The sequence below is a fragment of the Scatophagus argus genome, chromosome 24, assembly GCF_020382885.2.
Source record: "Scatophagus argus isolate fScaArg1 chromosome 24, fScaArg1.pri, whole genome shotgun sequence".
Classification (NCBI taxonomy): Eukaryota; Metazoa; Chordata; class Actinopteri; family Scatophagidae; genus Scatophagus; species Scatophagus argus.
The window spans coordinates 7,592,236-7,614,593 of NC_058516.1; the positions used below are offsets into that span (position 1 = coordinate 7,592,236).

The following is a 22,358-nucleotide window of genomic DNA, read 5'->3' on the forward strand; positions in this document are numbered from 1 at the left end:
TGGACAGACGTGTAGTGTAGCGCTCCGTCAAGACACATCGGCCAGAGAAGCGAGTTCAGCTTCCCCCGGCGATCGAAGATAAGAGGCGCATCTTCACACACGCGTCAAGTCAGCAGCTTCAGCACCGGAAGTACACTGGCGTAGACCTACAAATTAATGCGTCTCTTTGACACGGATATACTAGATTAACGCAATATTTACCACTTGGCAAAATTTCAGAAATAATTTCATTAATCATTCACACCCACATAGAGTCACGCTGAGGGGCTGTCATTCAAAATAAAAGCGCCAAATGCCGAGACCTTATCATAACTATTGATTTTAGTTTGCTGTTATTTGTTATATATTTTAGGGATTTGCAAAAAAATCTATCAGTAATCAGTAGATATGAGAGTTATTGTACCCACTTTCCATAAAATCTGAATCTATTCTGTAACAAAACCCCAGCGGGATTAATGAATTTCTTCTTAGACATGAGGCATCAATTTCCAAACCACTTGCAATACTCATAATGTCCAACTTTTTAATCTCAACAAATCAATCTCAACAATTTATTTTAAGGCTTTGGAGAATACTGGATCTGTTACGGTAGCTTACTTCCATTGTTCAGTATTGAATGTAAAAGAAAGAGAGAGAGATGGCAAAATAAACCCTCTTACAATAATTCTGGCAATATTAACCATATGAATAAGGAAGTCAGAAACCACATTTCACCTGCTTTTTTATGAACATTGTTTTAATTCCAATAGAACTTCCTTAATGTAACCACTATATATATTATATATATATATAAAGTTATATCATTAATCTACCATTAATCACCCATTTTAATATCCAATAAAGCATTTTCATTTCAGTTAAATTTACATTCACCTATCTAATGTGATTGATATACAAAAATTAAAAAGATAAATAAATACTTTGAGAGACAAAGTCAACTAAAACTTTTATTTTTAAATGCACGACCGGAAATTGCCTATTGCTAATATGGCTTTCTTGACACAATCACAATCCGCGAGCTTTTCATTAAAAAAAACAAACAAAAAAAAAACCCTGTGTTTTCTGATTTATGCCTTTTAGAACTACAAGAAGAGAAGAAGAGAGGCAGAAGACGTGAGAAGAAGAAATGAGAAGGCGGAGGAGAGGAGAGAAAAAGAGGAGGAGTGGGATTCATGTTAAAGAGGATTAGACCTGCCTGAGCCACCTGTGTCCCCGGACTGATAAGCCTTGTTCCATGACAGATCAGGCTCTAACAGACGCAGTCCCACACAGAAACGGTCTGTCTTATGAAACATTAGGAAACATTTCTTTTCTTCCTCTGACGGCTTCATCAACCACAACAGGTGTAGGCTCAGTAATAATTTTCAATATTTCAGAATATTTCGAATTAATTAAACATAATCTGACACTATGAACTTTCTTTTGCATTTATTAATATGCAGAAACTTAAACATAAAGCTCCGTTCAAGTCTGCAGTCTGCATTCCATCAGCTACTACACTAGTACGTCGTGCGTGCATACGTAAATGACACGTAATCGCGTTAAGAGCGACGCCCTTCTGCTTGTGGTGCCCGCGTCCGTCTCCAATGGCAACCAAGTGCGTTTATGTAGTCTATCAAAGATGGATTCCCTTACAGAGAGTGAAATAGCACGGATAGCGAAACACCAGGTGGGCAAGCGTTCAGTAAACACCGGGATGATTTGATCCATGGAGACGCAAAGTCGTGTTCGGTGCCTTCAAATGACGCTGAGAATTTTATAATTGACCAAAACATGAAGTAACCGACTGAGAGAGCTAAATGTATCCTACCTGCAAATCCAGCAGTATATTTATTTGCCAGATCACAAATTAATATACGAATCAATACGTGGTGCTAATTAAATCCGATGAATCGTTTTAAACTACAGGTGTATAAGGTGCATGCAGGAAAAATTGTCACAGCAGCAAAAGAACATAAGCTAGTAATTTGTATTTTAAACATAAAACGCAGCAGTAATAATTCAGTAATACTACACTACATAATGAGTATTTTCAGTGCTGAAATCTGCATTTTATTGATAATCCTACTGTATTGTGACTGTATTGTAGCACAAATGATGTGTGTTCTTGTGTATGACTGTGACAGAGAGAGGCTGGTGTGCAGAGGCTCAGCTGTCACTTCTCATGGCCTGAGTTCTGGGATGAGCGGCGGTGCTTCCATCAGGAGTTTGTATATGATGTCGCCATGTTCGCCGCAGCCTGTGGCTTCCCCTGGCCTGATGTGATACGGGCAGCTGTCATCGCCAAGGACCTCTTCCCACAGCTGGATGGTCAGAGCAGAGATCAGTGTGTTGTACAGGTGTCTTACAGGTGACACGGTGGTTCACCTGGAGGTCATGATCAAGGACCTTGGATGTGGCCATCAGGGGGAACGCTGTGATTCCTGAGAGCACAGACACATTCTGTATCCACTGATTCAGCCTGTAATCTGTTTTTGAAATCCAGTTACGATAAAATAATCTGCCTTTCCAAGCAAAAGCAAATGAGCTATGATGTAGGCAAGGTGGGAAGTTATTGTCTCCGTTTCGAAAAAGCTTGCAGCTCAAATGAATGCCTCTCATTGTTGATTATGTAGCGGAGATGTTCTTTTTCAGTCCTCAGATGTGAGTGACTCATTTCCAGTGAGTCATCCCCCGTGTGTCTTATTAAATCATTGCAGTATTATTATTATTAATGCATTAGTCCATTACACTTGACTGGAGGCTATTTTGAGCTGAGCTTCGTTTCAAAAGCCACAGAGCACAAATTTGATGTTATTTTGCTGGGGATTGGTTAAACAAACCTCCTCTCAGATGTCTGGTTTTTACTGTGCTCTATCCATCAGGTCTCGATGTACCCAAACTATTGTCCTTGCTAAGAGACGTGCTTGTCTGAGTGTTTGCCAAGCCTTACATCTGTCCACCGACACGAGCTCACCCAGTTCCTCATGGACACGTGCATCACCCGACGGAGGCTTTTCCAGGCTGTGGTGGGTGGAGCTGTGAACATGTCCGTCACTCAGCTGCACTTGGACGTGCAGTTGCCACCTACACCGTGTCCTCTAGCGCAGGTAACACTAGAGTTAACATTAACATGCCGAGAAGTTCTTCTTAGTGCGTTGGTGGTAACTTCAGACAGCTGAGGGACACAGACATCAAAGCAAACACTCACTATGGAGCATAAGGATTCGTTGTGGCTGGCCTGACTTGTAAACACAGTGGCTATAAGAAAGGGGTTATTTATGTAGATTGGAACTCCAGCACCTGCTGTAATGAACTGATGTATGACCACTGTGTAACGTGTCCCCTGCTGATCAGTTCACTCATGCTGCAGGGTTCAGATATACACGAGTGGGAGCATCGGCGTCATCAAGCTGAGCTCACCTCAAAGTTGCTTGAGAAGGAGAGGCAGCTGAAGGTGCTTCGAGAAGGGCCAAGGTTCACTCTCGGGGAGGTGGATGCTCCTGAGGACGTGCAGCTGGACAAAGAGGTAAAACCCATCCCATTTGGGATTTATAGTGTGAACGCAGTGAGAGCGTTTGAGGTTATCTTTAATGACCTGAGCAGCACTGTGTCTGTTATTCTGTGCAGGGGGTTTTGGTTTTGGTTCGTGCTGCAGTGAAAGCTGCAGAAAACCAGATGCTGGAAAGTCTGACCCAAGAGGCGTCCCTGCTCGGTGACATCGTGCAGCTCAAGCTGCAGCGGGCAGCACTGGCCACTGGGAGGCTCCACAATCCTGTTCCTGGCCCACATCCAGACGCACCAGCAAAGACAAAACCACGCACAGCAAAATCAAAAACAGGACTGAGGAAGTCTGGAAATGCGGTGTGAAGAAAGGAAGCTGAGAGGAGGAAGACACTGCAAATTATTTAATGTAACAATCTTCAACATTTTTGCTTATGGTTGTTGAAGATTTGTTGTATTTCCTGCTTTATGGTCCTCAACATATTGTGGGCTGTTGCCGTGGTAATTTAAACACTCCTCAACCACAGCAGTATTAAATGTATCTGATCTTTTGCACACTCTGTGCTTATGTGTTCACAAAGATAAAGTCATAAGAACTGGTTTCATACAAGTATTTATTTTTTAAAAAAAGGCATTCTTTAGATCTGACACAAAAAGCTGCAAAGAATTTTATTATAAATAACATCAATAATGAAAAAAGTCCCATTTTCCACACAGCTTCAAAGCTGAAGAGCTCTATTTTCCTGCATTCAACGATCAACAATCATAAATATTTAGCACCAATACTGCAGCTTTTAAACAGAAAGCAACAACAAAAATAATCCAAATAGAAACAAAAATATAAGAAGCTTCTAGTGCAAGGGTCAAGTAGTTTTAGGAAGCTATTTTTCTTAAACTCAGGCCTCAAGCCCTGCTGGTTTTTCTTCCTGAAAACACAGCTAACACATGAGAAAAGTGCAGCTCTGGTTAAAGCACCTGTAAACTGTCCCGAGAGGGTTAAGAGTTTCTACAGTAACAGTGCCTGTGGTAAAACCCTTCAGTGCACACCGGTGACCAGTTTGGAGTGCTTCCCTTATTCAAAGCCACCTGGTCTTCAGGATGGCTGAGTGTCCCCTTAAGACAAAGCACTCAGCTGCAGGTAACAGAAGTGCGTCAGTAGGCTGGCAAAGTCATCTGCATGCAGATACAACAAGAATACACAAAGTACATTCAGCTTTCAGAACTCAGCTCTCCTAACTCTAACCTGTTTTGGTTTCGTAGAAAAGGTGGACGGATGGACAAGAACAGAGGAAAAAGATAAGATGAGATGGATGGATGAGGAGCGAGGGGAGTGTGGTGAGAAATAGAGATGAATGTAACATCATTAATGTAATCAACAATACAATAATGAGTGGTCTGGAATGTTTTATATTTCTGATACTGAAGTTTATATCTTAGTTTCAGGATCAAAATTGGGGCTGCCCCCGTCTGATTTTTTTTGTCCTTAAGATTTTAGCTTTAGATGTGTTGATTTCTGTTAAAGACCTAACTTTTTGAAGTGTAACAGTGAAGACTAAAAGTACCCTGAATTCCTCAAAGTCCCACACTTTCATATAAAGCTTTGCATGGAGTTGCTACGAATGGCTCAGTGGGCCTGTGCCAGCTGGTTGCCCGTGGTGATGTGAGTCAGCATGGCCTGCACCAGCTCAGGGAGGTCGTACTTGTGCTTCCAGCCCCAGTCCCGCCTGGCTGCGCTGTCCTCTAATGCCATTGGCCAGCCGTCCGCTGAGAAGGGACAGAAAAGAATATTTGGGGTTGTAATAATGTGACCCAGAAGTATAACTGTACCCCTCACTCATCCATTAATTCTCCCTGCAATCTCACCTATAGCCTGTCGGACAGGATCAACGTTGTAGGTGACCTTGAGGTCGGGTAGGACCTTCTGTATCTCCTGGGCGAGGTCATGTGGTGTAAAACTCATGGCATTGATATTGTAGGTGCGACTGATCAGTTTATCTGTCGGAGCTTCGAGGATCTCCAGAGTGGCCCTGAGACAGTCATCTGGACGGGGAGTGGGAAGAAAAAGACAAGAATGAAAAGAGATGGAGGACAAAGAGGAGGGTCACAGTATGAATGCCATGGGAAAGTTCAATTTGTTGACACTGTTTTATCCCAAAAATAACCATCTGGCATTACCAATATACATCATAGGAAGCCGCGTGTCACTGCGCAGGTTGCACTCAAAACAGCCGCTCTTCACAGCTGCATGGAAGATCAGGACGGCGTAGTCTGGGAGATGGAGGAACAGAAGATGAAGAACAAGGACGCCAGAGTATGTTGTATCTCATCTGTTTGATTAGTGAGCTGTAACAGTGCTTACAGGTGGACAGAGCCTGGCTAGCCGTTTCTCCCGTTTCCAGTCACACAGCAAGAGACAACATTTAAAACCTACAGCAGTTTAGTTCACCATCTCTATCACATTCGTAAACACTTCCTCCTCAGGCCTACTTACCCGTGGTTCCTCCTCCTGGCTGGGAGTCAGCTGAGATAATGCCTGGATACCTGAGGCAGCGGAAATCCAGCCCGTACCTGTGGTGGTAGTACTGGCAAAGAGAAGAAGGAGGCAAAAGCTTCAGAAAGACCAAGACAATGGGCTTTACGGGGACATCCAAGAAAAATGTAGGAATGAAACTTGAGACGTCTTATGTGCGACTGTGTGTCTCACCTCACCCATCAGCTCCGCGTGGACCTTGGAGACACCGTAGATGGTGCGTGGCCTCTGCACACACAGTTCGGGGGTGGGGTCCCTGGGTGAGGACGGACCGAAGGCACCGATCGTACTGGGGACAAACACACGCAGACCATGTTTGGTTGCTATGTCTAGTATGTTATGGAGACCTGCAGAGGGAGAGAGGCTGTGCGTAAGTGTCTGTGTTACAATGGCTCTAAATGCTGTTGCAAACACCCTGCGAGTCGGGAATAAAGTATCTTATCATGAGCTGTTTCACAGTTCTGTAAATGCCACAGGAGTGTGTGCGCATGTACCCGTGATGTTGACCTCTTTGGCCAGTTTCACGTTACTCTCTCCCACAGCGGACAGCACAGCTGAGTAGTGAACCAGCCAGCTGATGTTGTTGTTGACCACAATCTCCTCCAGGTTCTTGTAGTCCAGGATGTCTGAGAAGATGAATGGACCTGTGGAAGAAATGTGTACAAAAGAGCCAAGTTTTAAGCACATGTTTTATACTTGTTATCCCAAATGAGACTGAAAACCCCAAAGGAAACATTCACCCTTAAAATGATAAATTCATTTCTCTGCTTCCGTTTGTCAGCAGGAGGGACATGAAGGTCTTGGCGGCACTAAGGGGAAACTAGCAGTAACAAAAGGATTATTCGCTATTGTCTAATGTTGAGAAACTGAGAGTGAATCCTCTCTATAGCAACGCGTATCTTGAGGCCACTGTATGAGGAGAAACTGATACCTCATCCTCGCCTATTGTGTTTGTACCTCTCTCTAAGTGCTGAACATTAGTGCAAACCTTGTGAGTTTACAATAATAGACAGACAGGAAAGTACACCGTTGGAGCATTATTTTATCTTTCACAGAGTAGGTGATACAAAATGACATACCGTTATGATAGACATGTTTGGGGGGTTTCCTAATGTCAGACAGGATCACATTGTTTTTTCCATATCGTCTCCTGAGGGGGAAACATCAACATGGTCACTTCTGAGAACAGAAATCACAGGGGACAAAATGGATCAATTAACCCGAAACTTCTGGCACCATTCTGAGCCATCTGCTGAACACAAATACAAAAGAACTAATGCCACATCTGGAAACATAAACCCCGTACCTTAGCAACTTGGCAAGCCCCACCCCGAGCTGGCCAAGCCCTCCTGAGATGACAAATAGTGAAGGAAGAAATGAGCTACCATGTAGATCAGGTATCATTTTGACTCTGATTGACTACACAGAGAGAGAGAGAGAGAGAAAACAACTGCCATGACAGCAAAATGACCGACCAGTGATGAGGACTTTGGGCTGGTCAGTGTCAGTGCACGATGAAGGACGAGTTCCTCCAAAATCAGAAAACTGTTGTGAGGTTGAGCTGATGCCACGTAATGCTGAGATCAGTTGCTCCACGCTGCACCGTGGCCTGCTCCCAGCATGCTTCGCTGCACCCCTCAACAACTGCATCACCAGCATCATTCACCTCCTATAAACAAAAGTTGACAGCAGCAATGACAGGTGGACTTCTGAAAGAGCTTAAAAATACTGAGGTTGCATGTACTACGTTGGTGAACAACAGTCAAGTTGTCAAAGACTTCAGTCATTGTGCTTACGACACGGGGATGTTATTGTGGAGGCAGAACAGTGTGTACTTATCAAATCTATTCTGCATGTCTGTGTGTGATCGTTTCTGTTTTGTTCCAGTCTCTCTGGCAGGTTCTCTCGTTTTTTGGCTTTATTTTAATTTTAATAAACCTTCCTAATTTGTCTGGTGTCTAAACAAACAAGGACAGTACATTTGAACTCCCACACCCATATCAGATTAGCCTCTTCCAGCCTGCTGCCAACTGGTCTAATTATAAACTACTTCATCTATACCCCAGACCACCTTTAAGCTTAGATTAATGTGGCCAAATCCAAAACGCTTACCTTGACCTCCACGATTACAAAGTAATACACTCTAGTAACCCTGTAATAGATATTACACTAGTGTACATGCCGAATAAAAACAGTAACTAAAGGGCTGATTAAAATGAGTTTTGTTCTGCGAGTTAGTTTGGAGTATGTTTGAAAGCATGAAGACATTTCAAAATTTCTATTTAACCTGCGACCTTCTCGTCTCACACAGCGCCTGTGCTCATACAAAACCATAACCCTGGGTGCTAAGATAAAGGAGGCTCTGTTAGTAACCGACGACCTGAGGGGCCACAGACCAGCTAACATCTTCTTATCTCCTGCTCCTCCTCCTCCTGAACGTTAGATAACGGTAACGAAAGCGCAACTGTCATTTAACCGTCTGGCATGGAATTACGGCTAACGTTAGAGGGACCCACACACACACACAATTACATATCCAGGCTGAGTGTAAACGGCTGCAGAACTGGATAAATCATACAGTAAAATTACATTTGTTTCTTACTTAGATGTGAATCCGGGAAAAAGATGACCACACACTCGTTCACCTCGGCCAGTACTTTGTGATGACACATGAATGTAGTCGCGTGGCTATGGAGGAGCTTCGTTGCACTGTGATTGGCTGACAGCTGAAAAGGCTTGGCGACCGATTCTGCCGAAGTAAAGTACAAACTTCCTTTGATAACTTTCGAAATAAAGTCCGTATTTATAACAGGTGCTGACTAATAGCGAATGAAAATGTGCTTGTAAACTTTAGGTAGTATTTATTACAGTGCTACTTTTATTGGATTGCATTACAAATGGTTAGACATTTATGAGCAGGAGGTCCTTGTGCCTCCCTGGCATCTGATATTTATCTCAGGAGGCAAACCAAACCGGAACTCCCTCACTATCCAAAAATAGCTATTTATTTCTGTCACTCTGACAAAAATATTTTTTTTCACCTGTTTTTGTTTGCTTACATGAGTAAAACAGCGCCGCCTCCGTCTGTGTGGTTACAGGACGTAATTGCAGGCGCACCGAAGTTTACCTGTCAGGCGAAGCTAGTTTAAAAAGAAAAAGAAAGATGGAGGTGTGTCACTTTCACGCCACTGCGAAACTGTGAATGAACGTGTCTGGGGGAAGAAAGCGTTTGGGAATATCAAGCCGGGCATCCTCAGGACTTTCAACAAACAATGAAAAGTTATGTTTTTTAACTTAAAAAGCGAGTTTGGTTGGCTAACAGTATCAACTGCAGCGTCGCTAATGTAAGCTAGCAGTGATGGAGAAAGGAGAAAGGAGACTTGTGTTGACCAGCAAACTAAAGGACCCTTACAGTAGCAAGTGCACGGGACATTACAGGACAAGGAAACTTCGTCTGGCGTTTAATGAAAGAAAGAAGAAGGCGTCAAAAACGTGAGTAAGATACGCTATCTGTTTGTATGTTTAACACTCTCTTCGCTTGTTTGTTTGCTGATGGAAAAATGTCTCTCTGGCTGCTGCATTCATGTTGCACGGAGTCTCACAGAGTTAGCAGCGACTGGTCTGTCCCCGTCTCAGAGCATAAGACATGTGAAAACACTCAAGAGACGTGTGTAAGCTATGCATCTTGGATACGTGCGATGTTTGTAAACATAAATCTGTTGTCTAAATGTGATTCATTTGAATGCAGCTTGATGCATTGCAACCCATTGGAACGTAGTCATCGCCGCTGCTAATTAAGCACAAAGTGAATTCCTCTCTGTCGGGGGCAGGAAGGTTAATCTGCGTCATCACCAATTGAATGGCAGACAGGGGTGTAAACACACAGTCCACACACAGAGACGCTCTGCAGACATCCATGCATGTATGTCAAATGAATATCCATATGAAAAGTTCATGTTGAGCTGTAGCCTCGCAGGTGGCAGAGGGGAGCCTGCGGAACCCCAGAGAAATTCATGATAATATCGCAAAGAAATACATTTTGTTCTGACTCCCAGTAGCCCATCCTCTTGACGTGCCTGTGCGCGTCAGTGTTTGCTTTTGGCCACTAGGTGGCAGTAGACGCCAAGAAATCAAAAGGGTCGCTTGCAGTTGTTTGCGGCGCACTGCTTTTATTTGTTCTTTTTGACATTTCTAAAGTGGTTTGAAAGGCGCAAAGCCCGTTATCAAAAGTGGAACATAACCTGGTAAAATTCACAGCAAGTTAAGTTGTTTGCATGTGCATTTTCAGCAGCATTTTTAGATATTCTGCTCAAGGAATTACTGTATGATGATTTTAAGTGAATCTAAAGATGATGAAATGCAGGACTTTTATTCATGTATTTGTTGGCCAGGATTTATCCTTCCTGTCTACCATTATATCCCAGGGTGTTTGATATGAACCCATTTTTCAGTTCCAACCCTGCTGAAAAGGCCACAATAGATGATGCATGTCTTATTGTTCATTTGCTTAAACAGCTTGTGGTGGTTTTGTGGTTTTTGTTTTTTTTTCTTGTCATTTTGGAGGTCTGCCAAATATCTGAATATGTGCTATACACAAATTCCAGGTTTGTTTTGCTCATTGTTGCCTCGTGTGCAAGCTTGAAATAATAGGATTCTCCTCTTGCTGTGGCAGTCATGGTCCTCCGCATGAAAAAGAAGATATTCTTTGTTTAATGTGGAAATGATTACTGTTTACACACACATGAATGTAATTACCAGTACCTCCTGGTACTCCCTGTAGTATGAGTACATACGCTGTCAAAACAATACAATTTACAGTAAATTAGCTTCCCTGCAGTGTATTTTAATGGAGAACATTACAGAGGGGTCTCAGACTGTTTTTCACACGGGATAGTCATACAGCGCATTGAAACTTTGAAGTTGCATAATTCATAATTAGTTTTGGAGCCCCCCAAATCTTTTCCCTTGTAATTGTCAGTGTTGGAAGAAGTATTGAGATCTTTTGCTTCAGTAAAACTTGCGAGACCGCAGCGTGAAAATAATCCCTAACAAGTGCTAAAGTATTCGCATCATAATTTACTTGCAGAATGTTCTTTGTTTTGCCTAAAATGAATAGAGTAGTTATGATTTTCCTAAAGCTCTCCATCCCCACAGTTGTCAACACCATTTCACTTAAATATTAAAACAGCACAGACTGATTGAAATTAGCAAAATAAAAGCCTCTCAGACGTCTCTGTCTTTTCATTTGGCCTCCAAACAATTTCGGGCCAACGTTTTGTTTATCAGAGAATATACAACAAATAGGTGTTTTGAATAGCTGAATAATTAAAAGGACAATTTCTGCAAGTAAGAAACTAATACTGTATGTGAATGAGCTCCTTGTTACCATCATACCATTGAGTTAATGCTTTCCTCATTCGCCATCATCATTCTGGCCACTAATGGGGTCGTAGTGAGACCTCTTTATTGCCATTAGGGAATTGAGGCTGCATGCAGTGGGTGAAGGGTTAATTAGAAGCAACTGAAGGGGTCAGAGGTGTGTGTGTATGTCCGTGTGTGTTGAGCACATGCGGTCAAAAGAGGCTGAACCTTCTGATAATAGGCGGGCTGGATTTAAACAAGGATCCTCGGGAGAAGATTTATCCGCGGGCTGTGACACGGGGACAAATAGTGCTGATAGGTGAAGGCCTCTTGTGTAGAGTCCAGCCTGGATGACGAATAGCTTTTGTGCGTGTGTGTGTGTAAAATAGGATGCCAGATCATATTCACTTATCACTGAGTCAGGCCCTTCCTTGACATCCAGCAGGGACCCACTCGCTCCTCTCACTCGCCTCTCTTGTTTTGTCCCTGCCTCTCGCTTTCCCCCTATCTATCTCTCTTCTCAGTAATACTCACTTCCACTTCCCCCTCCATCCCTCTCCGCCCTCACCTCCTCTCCTCCAGCGCTCTCAGCAGTATCTCCCCAGCCTCTCAGCTTCCCATATTACACTGCCAGATAAGAGAGGAGAAGGCCCCGACTGACAGGAACCCCAAATTAATTTACAAGCAATGATGCCGTTCCTGGGCTGATATAACAGTCTTTATACAATATGAAGGGATAGGGAGTGATGCCTCAGAGCCTGCACTCGGGAGGCAGCGCTGCCGTGCTATCTTTGTAATTATAGGGAGAGACCCTGATCCCTCTCTGTCTCTTTCTGTCTCCCTTGGTCTAAATAAATGTTGTAGAAAGAACCCTGGAGACAAATCCAATCTTACTGCTATGGATGCAGGCAATGAAGAAATCAGCGGCTTATATTACGCATGACTCGATGGCACATTACATACTGTTTTCTAAAAGGCCTCAGAAGACAATTGTGCCGCAGTTGTTCCTTCCTCCTCAGTCTCCCGTCGCTGTTACTTTCAACACTTATTGCTCGATTCGCCACAGCTCTACGGCCTAATAGGCTTATGGCACCATAGAATCTAAAGAAATGTAAGTGGATTAAGGAAATCAGTTTTCCAGTTTATATGGCATTCATTAGCCACTGCCAGAAGTTGATGTAGGACCAAAGCTTCTTCTATGGCAGCTATTACATCCTGAGTTTTTGGCGTACGTGCTCCAAGGTCTCCAGACAATCGGCACAAAACAAGGAAATGATAAAGGAAGTCTGGATCCAAGCCGGCGCCCGCAGTTTGCTCTCACACAGTTGAGGAGGCGGCACTGCTCACCTTGCTTGCTGTGACATCCAGCCAGTTGCTTTCTTCAAATCTTTGGTCCTTTCTGACCAAATAAAGAGCAGCAAGAACTTTCTTTTAGAATATTTGTCATTGTGTTTTTGTACCTGTGTTTTTTGTACCGGTGTTTGAATCGGTGTTTAACAGATCTGGTAAAGATATATCAGCCTAGATTCTAAACACATAACAGATATAGATCACTTTATTGTCAACTTTGACCATGATAAATTCTAGGCAACACATTTTACAGTGTAAAAATGAACAACAGTGATGCCGTTACTAAATGACCTTGTTTGGCTTTCTGGCCTTTTGCAATCTCCTGATGCTCACTGGCTCATTGTTTGAATCTGTCGGCATGGACTGAAGTGTGGATAACTTGACTTAACAACATCAAAACCGATTCGAAACTGGGCTTTCACTTCAACACTACTGACTCGTGGCTTCACTTGGACGTGACTTGATATCCTCCTAAATTTGAAAGATTATGTAATAAAAACAAAATGGACATTGAATCAGTCCAACACATTTATTTCTATAGATTTACTGTACTTACTGGTTCTTCAGCATAGTGAAGGCTGTGTAATAATGGCAACTTTGGGACTTTGAAGGAAAAAGTTGGATTTAATTTGGTGTTTGACTGGGGGCATCATAACCATGACTAGAGAATTGATAAGTCACATCTTAAGCTTTCAACCCCACTAATGATTTTTTCTTTATGTCCCACCTGCATTTTGCCTCCGTTCATTTATGGCATCTCTGCTTCCTCACTTGAGTGACCGGCAAGCAGTACAAGTTAGTCCTGTCTTACAAAGTCATACGGCCCAAACACGGCGAATTTTAGATTTGAAGGCATGATTATAAATTGAACATTAGTCCGAACTCTAAATAAAACTTAACAACCCTAATCGGCGGGAATGCAGAAACTTCCATTAAGGTTCTTGAGGTTTTTAAATAGCAGCCAAAAATCTTCTGAGCAGAATCTGGCTGGAGAACTGGCCCCATGGCATCAGGACCGCTGATAGAAATCCTGTATTACATTCACATTTGAGTGGGTGTCCTTCCAAAAGCTCAGGAATGGATTCGTTCTGTTTGGAGGCTAAATGCTTTGTGAGCTGTGAAATGGGTAATTCGTTGAAGCCAGTGTTTGGGGCAGCTGCACATAGTTACACAGTCCTGCCCTGATGGCAGTCCAGCAATCCGACACAGACAAAACCGATTTAGGTCCAGTTTAACACGTTAATGTTGGATTCCCAGAATTATCAGCTCCGGCTCTCTGGGTCACAGTGTAATGACGGTTCAACACATGCTGCCATGCTGGAGGAGAGTCAAGTATGAAGCCTCTTCTTTTTGACAGCTTTATGAACATTTTATAACTTCTGGTCTTCTTTCCAAGTGATTAACCCATTAGCTGATAAAGAGGTGTTTGATTCATATTTGATTAAGGTTTTTTTTTGTTTCTGCAGAAGTAAATTGATCTTTGAAATTTTGTGGCTTGCATGTACACAATAAGCTTTGTAATATTTGGATTGAAAAGCCTTTAAACTTCACTTGCATGTACGTGGCTTGAAAGCATACAGTGGTTATAGAGTTTTTTTATGTGAGTGAAATCTGGGGCTGTTATTACCACAAAATTCTGAAAAAAAACCAAAACAAAACGTCCAGACCGTCAATCTCAAATCTGTCGCCTCCAGTCTTGGAGACCTGTAACCTCTGATACGCTCCGAACAGCATGAGGGAGAAGGGCTTGAGCTTCTGTTGGCAGCGAAGCAAACATGACTTGGTAACAGTTGCAGGACGAGATCACGTCGCTAACGTAGCAGTCAGCTTGTGCTTGTGTGTGTCTCCGATCCTCGCTGAGAAGAAGAAGTGTAAATCCAAAGCTGAAAACTCCATTAGGCCGAGTCAGTCATGCATCCGTGTGCTCCAGTGCCAGACAGCTCTGTAAATCAGCTCCCCTTTTTCTAGCTCCACTGAAGAAAACAATATGGGTAGTGTCTGGGTACTGAGCATCGGGCCTTTGGGTTACACACACACACACACACACACACACACACACACACACACACACACACACCCTAGGGGCCTGGCTGCTACAGAGTGAGACCAAATGCTCTGATCCAGGTTGAACTAACCACTGACATGTGCACCTGTCAGACATGGGCTGCTGAAGGTGTGCTTGCATTTCTATGTATTGTGTGTGTGTTTTGTAGTGCTTTTAGGTGAATATTTATGGAAAAAAAAGGTAATGAGCTCGATCAGACATTGTTGTTCAGATTCATTTGCATTTTTCCTTCTGCATTGCGTTATATTGTGATTTTGATGTCCGTGTTTGTTCTTGAGCTTCCTTTTTCTGCTTCTTCTTATTTGTGCAGTCAAAACAATATTTGAGCTCTTCGTGCACACTGACAGACAATAACTTTCTTCTGGAAATGGATTCTGTTTCTCTCTCTCTCTCTCTCTCTCTCTCTCTCTCTCTCTCTCGCTCTCTCTCTCACACACACACACACACACACACACATAAATACACAGACTGTAAAGTAAACAGATTTGGAGTGTGTCCGCCCGTCCTAATCTGTTGGCCAGAAAAGGCTGACTGAGGCCTAGCAGGTGCTAGACACTTGTCTGTGGAATGTGGAGGGCCAGACCTCAGACCTCCCACCAGGGCTGAGCTTCCTCTGTGCTGAGTGTGTGTGTGTGTGTGTGTGCGTGTGTGTTGCATGTGGAGGGTGCGTGGGTGGCGGTCACCACCTGCTCTCGACCTAATTTCAGTTGTTTTTTTTTTTCCTGGGGACCAAAACGTTGCATTGCACTGTTGGATTTTAATGTAAGTTATGACGGACTGAATTGCAAAATTGGAATGAAGTCAATTTCCTCGGTATCACAATTGTTGTGTGGAAAGCAAAGAATGTGTTTGTGTACTACAGTACAGCTTCACTATAACGTATGGTAGAAGATTTATTACAGTGGCTCATTTTGTGTTTTGTGTGGTGGTCTGGCTGTTGTGATTGCATCAACACCAGACACAGGACAACAACAACCAGACAAGTAAAAGTGCGGAAGCAACAGACCCTTGTCATCAGTTTATATGGTTTGAAAAGGTCCACCAGTCTGTGTTTGCTGTTATATTAGTTCCTCATCCAGGTTAGTCTTGTTTCATGCAGTAGTCCTCCGAGTGTCTCTTTCTGCATGTCTGAGGCCCAGACCACAATAAGGTAATTGCAGACCTCCCTCTTGTAGCCCAGCAAAAAATAAAAAAAATACTATTAATTCAAGCCTTAAATGAATCAGCAGAAAAGTGTCCTGTGTGCCGTCTCCAATGTCTTTAATGTAGATTAATGTTCCCTGCCTGCATGTCTGCAGTCTCTGTGGACAGCAATTAAGAGCAATAATCACCTTTTCATGGTCTGCTCTCTTAGTGGGTCATTACCTTCCACTCCTTACCCCCCACCCCCACCCCAGCCACAGTCCTGGCACTTTCACCAAATGTAAGATAATGAGGAAAGTTTGGAGGGTGTTGATGTTATTTTGAGGTGTATTTTTGTGGGCGTTTTTGTTATTTTTACCACTGAAAAGCATAAGTCTGCTCTTTGAACAACATGCAGAATTTAGTAAGGGAGAAAGTAATGGTAGTAAGTAAGGTAATTAGGCTTGTGTTTTGACCGGGATTTCACATATCGGAGATTCCAGCAGATTTAAGCGAAGGTAAAGGGTTGAATTGCTGATTTATATCTCTTCCTTTTTCTTGACCTCACTTTCTCGTTTTCCCCGTTTCTTCCTTCCTCTCTCATTTTTCCTGTGTCAGGATGACTGATGGTAGCCAGCAGAACCGGGTGTCCGGCGTTATACCTCCGACAAATGGTTGTGGCCCGCTCAGCCAGGCCTTGGGTCGGACAGAAATCAATATTTCACCATTTAAAATCGATCAAAGGAGGATTTTTGAGAGCGCTACAGCTGCTTGCATTCCCTTCCACCCACCATCAGCCACCTTCCCCTTCCTCCCCATCCTGCGCCCTGCCATGCCACAAACACTGAATCAGACACTTTGTACTTACAACTAGTAATCAATAAGCCAGCACCTTCACAGATCTTAACCGCAGTCGCCTCGGAGCGGTGATGGATGGCGAGGAAGGCTGCGATTCATTTTGTCAGGCCATTACGCCGGCAAATTCTGTCCACTTCATCCTGCAGACGATCATTTTTCACACTTCATAAGAAGCAAAAATAGGCTGCGATGGAAGAGAGGGAGAGCATAAAAGAGGAGAGGCATTGAGGAGGCAGACAGACAGAGAGAGAGAGAGAGTTAACCAAATAGGGATGGAATTAAGAATAAAATTCAGAGGGAAATGAAAGTGGGAGGGGAAAAGTGATGACTGATGTTATGAGAAAGCAAGAACAGGAAAAGGGAAAGCAGAGGTGTAAAGCAGCCTGAGTGGCTCCTGTAACCATTTTCTGTGATCATGGAAAGAACACACACACACACACACACACACACACACACATGCTTTATGGCACAAAGTCACTAAAACCTCAGTTCATTTTCAGGTTTAAACATCTACTGAAAGATCGCGTCGACCTCTCCGTGCTGTGAAAGCAACCCGTGGACTTGTGAAAACCTCTCTGAATAAGCCACAAAAACAACAAAAGTACGTTTGTAAGCTTAAAAACAGGGACGACGGCGAGCCAGACTGTGTTTACGCTGTGTGTAACCAAATCAGTCAGGGGGCAAATTGATTTTTTTTTTCTCCCCCCGCTGAAAGCATTTTATCGCTATAAAGCACACAAGGGCAAAGTAACCATGAACAAGTCCCACTAGTCAAACGTATTATGTTTACAAAACAGCAAAGTGGTGAATTAGTCGAGCTAAACCCTCCACACTGTAAAATATAGTGCTATTACTTCGCTTCGTGTTCAATTATAATGGCCATGGACTGCACTTTGTAAAATTGTGTTAGAAGAGATATAATAGTGGCAGGAAACTTAAATTGAAAGGAGAAAATCCACTTTTCCTTCCTTCTTTCCTTCCTTCCTTCACCTTCTGTCCTTTGCGTTAATATCTCTCTCCTTCCCCTCCTCCCTCTCCCACCTTTCCCTTCCTTCCTCTCTTGGCGCGGCTCCCCAAGACCCACGGCGTTCTTGTTGGATCGGTCTTGCCTCGGAAAACAAGTGACAGCTGCTGTGTGTGTTTGTGTGTGTGTATGTGTGTGTGTGTTCGTGCTGTCCGCCCTTCGTGGTCTCGCCCCATATGTTGGCCCTCACCTGCTGGCGGCCGAGGATTATGAGCTACAAGCCCTTATTAAAACTGGATTTGTTTACCCTCCTGCTTGCACGTGGCGACAACAAAAACAGTATGACCCGTCCTTCGCTGGGCCCACCGCCCGGCCGTGAGAAAAGCCACGGTGAACCCGGCCAGCCGATGCTGGAGATTTAGTAAAAATGTAAAGGTCGACGCTCATGTGTAAACAGACCTGAATTGTATCTGAAGCAGAGACAGACAGAAAGATGGGCATTTTTTGCTGACATTAGCAACAACAACTAACCCTGAATGCAATTAAATAATCAAAGCTCCGTCCCTACAGTGAACTTGGTGCCAGCTCGCACGTAAAAGCTGCAGGCCCACTGGGCTCAGAGGTCACTGTGAGCGTTCTGAATTGTCAGATGATTTCAGTAGCTGGTTGTAAGAGCTTACATATGGCTCACCTGCTTTATAGTCTTTCCACATCACCAGATTTGAAGGTATTGTCTTTTTTTTTAGCTCCAAACTTAAATCTCCACTGTAACTCAAAGTAGCCACTTGAAACACCCAGAAGCACCTACAGGAATAATTGTCTGTGCATAACAAACACTGACAGGCTTCAAGACGTGGTTTTGTGGTCTTAAGTCCCAAAACACTCCATCTGGGCCTGAACGTCTGCACGCTTTCATTCCAACCGGTCACTACGGCAGCCCATGTTGACCATTTATCTCAATAACTGCATGTGTAGCATTACAGTGCTTGAACACAGTAGTTTTAATTAGGGGTAAACGATATGGATAAAACATGACATTGAGACATTTTGTGATAAAGTAAAACTTATTTATAGAATTACCAGGTTGAATGTTTTTAGCTAAGATAATGTCTTTATATCATCCATACAGCCATGCCATACCATATATATATATATAAATACTGTGCGACTGTCTGCTGAGCATGTGCATTAAGGTGCTGTCTTCCTCCTCTCTACACTTTCTTCATCTCTCCAAATTTTATCAAAGCATCGTTGGCTCAGCAGAGACTCGGATATAATCAGTTGTGTTAACTCAGTGACGTGTATCTGTTTCTTTTTCCCGTTACTTCATCTGTTCTCCGACGCCAATAGCAAGCTCTTTTTTTTTTAAAATCTCACATTCTACACCTTATATTTCTCCCTTGATACTGTTGTGCTCTTTAAAATTTTCTTCCATCATATTTCATCTTCCTTCTCCCGTCGCCTCGCTTCCTGTCTCTTTTTGTGTTCTTGTTCTTGTTCCATGTTAGTAACTGACAGCTCCTATGAACTCAACTCTCTCTTTCACACACACACACACACACACACACACACACATTACACACATACACATCCCAGTGCCACCTCTCCACCCCACCCTCAGCACCAACACTGAACGACTGCAAAGTCAGCATTTTTTTTATGGAAATTAATGGGGAGTGTGACGAGATACAGGGGTCAAGACGGGGAGGGGGAGTGAAAGAAATGACAAAAGAATAAAACCGGAGGAGGTGAGAAAGGAAAATGGGTGGAACCCGCAGAAGGAAAGATTGGAGGCGGAGAGTCCAAACAGAGACTTGAGGAGGAGAACGGGAGGAAGAAAGCAGGTGAAAGTGAGAGAGAAGGAGGCAGAGGAAAACAATGGGAGAGATGAATGGGAGAAAGAAGGTGAGAGGGATGGAGAGTGAGGCACAGAAAGGTAGAGAGTCAGAGTCAGCATCTGTCATGGAAATGAATGGGGAATGTGACACATTATGGAGAGAGTGACTGAAAGAGAAGGAGGTGTAGTTGGAGAGGGGGCTGCCATGTTGGTTCCCAGAGCACACAGAGGGGAAATGGCTGATGTGGTTCTGATTATGTTGCTCAGCCTAATGTTGTTGTTTTTCTTCTTTTTGTTTTGGCACCTTTGCTTCACCCTCCGCATTCTGCAAAATAATCCCATTCCTCTGTGTCTGTAAAAAAGTAAAAGTTGGACAGGTAATTCAGGCAGTGGTGAGGGTTTCTTTGTTTGCTCTTTACTGAAAAGAGTTTTTGAAAGAAAGCATCATCGAGTCAGACTGAAGTAAATTGTACAAGAAAACAAATGAATCTAGATATCCTTGTGGAAATCTAATAACCTGCGTGCACTGGGGGTTGTTGGCCTCGTGTGGCTGGATAAAAGATATCACCACCATATTGCAAGCTTGTCTCATTTCTGTCTACCACAACTGTATCAGCAGGTCAGTTCCTGCCAGAAGGGGGCACAAAACTACTGGCTTAGAGTCAAGCAGAGAGGAGCATCAGGCCTCCACCTCTGGCTGGCTGGATTTCATCTCCAAGTTTTAGTTTGTGAAATTTTTAGTGTTGTCTTTGTATTATTATTATTATTATCATTTTTGGTATTTTTTTCCTTCATCTTCAAAATAATAACAATAAAAAAATAAATGAATAAATAAATAAATTGGCATTTTTTTCCAGTTACACCAATTTCACAATTTAAAAAACTAATTTAAGAGGCAAAAAATATGTTTATCTGGATGGTACATTTGAACAACAAGGAAAATTAAAAATGCTGTACATAAGAGATAAAAGGCATGAAGAAAAACAAAAGAAACTCAGGACGCTATAAAAAGCATGTAAATAACTTTTAAAAAAGTAAAAAGAAGTAGTGAAACTCAACACATCTGTGAAAATGCAGCACTGAAAAATCAATTTGTATATATATATAAATATATATAAATTAGTAGGAAAACCCAAACTATTCCATGTGTATGCCTGTGTTCAAAATAACTGTACATATTTAACTTCCATCTCAAATTGCGGAAAAGATGAATTATATTCATTTTAGTAGTGACTCCAAAAAACATGAAAATGTAAATAAAAGGAGTGTTTGCAAAATAAATAAATAAATAAATAAATACAATGTAAAGCCTTCTCCAGTCCAGTTTTCTTCTTGTTCCTACTGATGAATGTTTGAGCTTCGCTGTGCAGAATGATGGATGTGCAGGGAAAAACCGTGAGGCTGTTGTTCCATTCGTTTACTGAAGGTACATGTTTTCTCTGTGCTGACTGAAAATGTGATTTTAGGATGCGGACGTACAAGCTTGGTTTGCGACATCACAATACGTTTGGAAGCCAAACTACAGACAAAAGCGTGATGTTGAAACTCGAAGCCTCCAGTGCGTATAGGCCGAGTAAAACTTAAGGTGTGGGTGCCATTTTTAAAGATTTCAAAATGATAGTGATACTTTCTTCGTGCAAAAATAATGTCATACATACATACTTTTAATTTCATGTGCCTGAACACAAAACATGGCCAAGGCAATGAGCTGTCTTTTGAGTGTGCATGTCTGTGTGTCTTTCAGGACAGTTTCAGTTTTAATAAATGACAAATCAGGCACAGGTTAAGTTGCTCAGAGGCAGGGACAAAAGCCAATTTCCTTTCTGCTTGTCACCTTTTGTGCCAAAGCACATTGGAGGATTGAACCTGTCAATCACGTCTCAAACCAGCATGTTGCCCCCGCTGCACAACAGTGACAAAGCCACCCCACCCCACCCCACCCTACCCCACCCTTTTTGTAGACTTAACCCTTTGATGGAGCTTTTAATGGCATTTTAGTGAAACAAAAACTGACACTGTTGACAACAGATCACGGCAATCAAGGGTGTGACCTCTTGAATTCATTTCCTGGGTCATCCTTATATTTTGTATCTAGTTGTTAGCTTGCTTTTGTATAGTGTGGGTTTGCATGGTGTCCTCTGATAAGACTGGAGTCATGAAAAGTTTGTGGATTTGGAACAAACAGCTCAAATAAAAACTTCATAAGCTTTTAAAGTGATAGTTTTAAAAGCTTTTGTAAACAGACCAGTGATGGAAATGCTTTAGAAGCCCCGATTTATTCATAGCACCAAAATTTGTCAGCTCCTCACACTTCAAAAAAGCTTTATGCCACTGTCCATGTTAAATTGCGCCAAATCTAACACATTAACCACACAGTTCTGATATTAGTGTCGGAGTGTTTACAGTACATTTATAATAAATTGATCAATTCTTTTTTTTATCTGAGAAAGTCCACAGATTGAAAGCTATATGTGTGCAGTCATTTATCATGTTTTTGTAGTTTACAGGTTCCTCGACAGGAAAGACTAACCCGGGGAGGGGGGTAAAGAGGGAAGAAGAGAGGGAATTGGGTGCTAAAGCACAGATTGAAAAAACTTCCCTCGGCCGGCCAAGCATCACAGACATCAAAGTGAAGACATTGTTTGGGAGGAACAATGGGTGCCGTCACAGTCCAGGGGTTTGTGTGTTGTTGCGTATTTGCACTCCCAGAATCCCCCTCTGACGGCAAAATCACTGGATTATCAAACCAGCAGATGCAAACCGGCGAGAACAATATCATCCGCAGCCC

At 42.8% G+C, this 22,358-nt stretch overlaps 4 protein-coding genes across 11 annotated transcripts in view; 3 read left to right on the top strand and 1 right to left on the bottom strand.

Moving 5' to 3' along the window:
* gckr (glucokinase (hexokinase 4) regulator) overlaps window positions 1-4,980 on the top strand; it is a 30,961-nt gene extending 25,981 nt beyond the window's left edge. For 2 of the 4 annotated variants that reach the window (XR_006842737.1, XR_006842738.1), the window contains exons 20-24: window positions 1,081-1,277; window positions 2,127-2,310; window positions 2,865-3,089; window positions 3,353-3,508; window positions 3,610-4,767. The gene's annotated coding sequence lies outside the window, so the exon portion shown is untranslated. Of the gene's footprint in view, window positions 1-1,080; window positions 1,278-2,126; window positions 2,311-2,864; window positions 3,090-3,352; window positions 3,509-3,585 lie in introns of all 4 variants that reach the window. The other 2 variants (XR_006842739.1, XR_006842740.1) reach the window with 2 other exon arrangements.
* c24h8orf74 (chromosome 24 C8orf74 homolog) lies at window positions 1,526-3,849 on the top strand. The gene is made up of 5 exons (XM_046382935.1): window positions 1,526-1,597; window positions 2,127-2,310; window positions 2,899-3,089; window positions 3,353-3,508; window positions 3,610-3,849. Exons 1-5 carry the CDS (start codon window positions 1,526-1,528, stop codon window positions 3,847-3,849), a joined length of 843 nt encoding a protein of 280 aa, XP_046238891.1.
* Window positions 4,980-8,741, bottom strand: LOC124055623 (L-threonine 3-dehydrogenase, mitochondrial-like). Its single transcript, XM_046382588.1, has 10 exons — window positions 8,616-8,741; window positions 7,489-7,682; window positions 7,320-7,362; window positions 7,093-7,163; window positions 6,508-6,657; window positions 6,188-6,360; window positions 5,975-6,065; window positions 5,659-5,751; window positions 5,347-5,523; window positions 4,980-5,247 (listed from the first exon to the last, which is right to left on the bottom strand). The coding sequence occupies exons 2-10, from the start codon at window positions 7,673-7,675 to the stop codon at window positions 5,108-5,110; spliced, it is 1,125 nt and encodes a 374-aa protein (XP_046238544.1). The 5' UTR covers window positions 7,676-7,682; window positions 8,616-8,741; the 3' UTR covers window positions 4,980-5,107.
* Window positions 8,742-9,156: 415 nt separating this feature from the next.
* LOC124055621 (metalloreductase STEAP3-like) overlaps window positions 9,157-22,358 on the top strand; it is a 122,409-nt gene continuing 109,207 nt past the window's right edge. For 3 of the 5 annotated variants that reach the window (XR_006842741.1, XM_046382581.1, XM_046382582.1), the window contains exon 1: window positions 9,159-9,505. The gene's annotated coding sequence lies outside the window, so the exon portion shown is untranslated. Of the gene's footprint in view, window positions 9,506-22,358 lie in introns of all 5 variants that reach the window. The other 2 variants (XM_046382585.1, XM_046382583.1) reach the window with 2 other exon arrangements.

Excerpts from the sequence above, each read along its gene's own strand:
- c24h8orf74 (XM_046382935.1), top strand. The coding sequence starts at position 1,526 with ATGACACGTAATCGCGTTAAGAGCGACGCCCTTCTGCTTGTGGTGCCC. Across the intron at positions 1,598-2,126 it reads CCGTCTCCAATGGCAACCAA|AGAGAGGCTGGTGTGCAGAG; the intron begins GTGCGTTTATGT and ends TGACTGTGACAG. Across the intron at positions 3,090-3,352 it reads CACCGTGTCCTCTAGCGCAG|GGTTCAGATATACACGAGTG; the intron begins GTAACACTAGAG and ends CTCATGCTGCAG.
- LOC124055623 (XM_046382588.1), bottom strand. The coding sequence starts at position 7,675 with ATGATGCTGGTGATGCAGTTGTTGAGGGGTGCAGCGAAGCATGCTGGG. Across the intron at positions 7,363-7,488 it reads GCCCAAAGTCCTCATCACTG|GAGGGCTTGGCCAGCTCGGG; the intron begins GTCGGTCATTTT and ends TTGTCATCTCAG. Across the intron at positions 6,361-6,507 it reads CAAAGAGGTCAACATCACGG|GTCTCCATAACATACTAGAC; the intron begins GTACATGCGCAC and ends CTCCCTCTGCAG.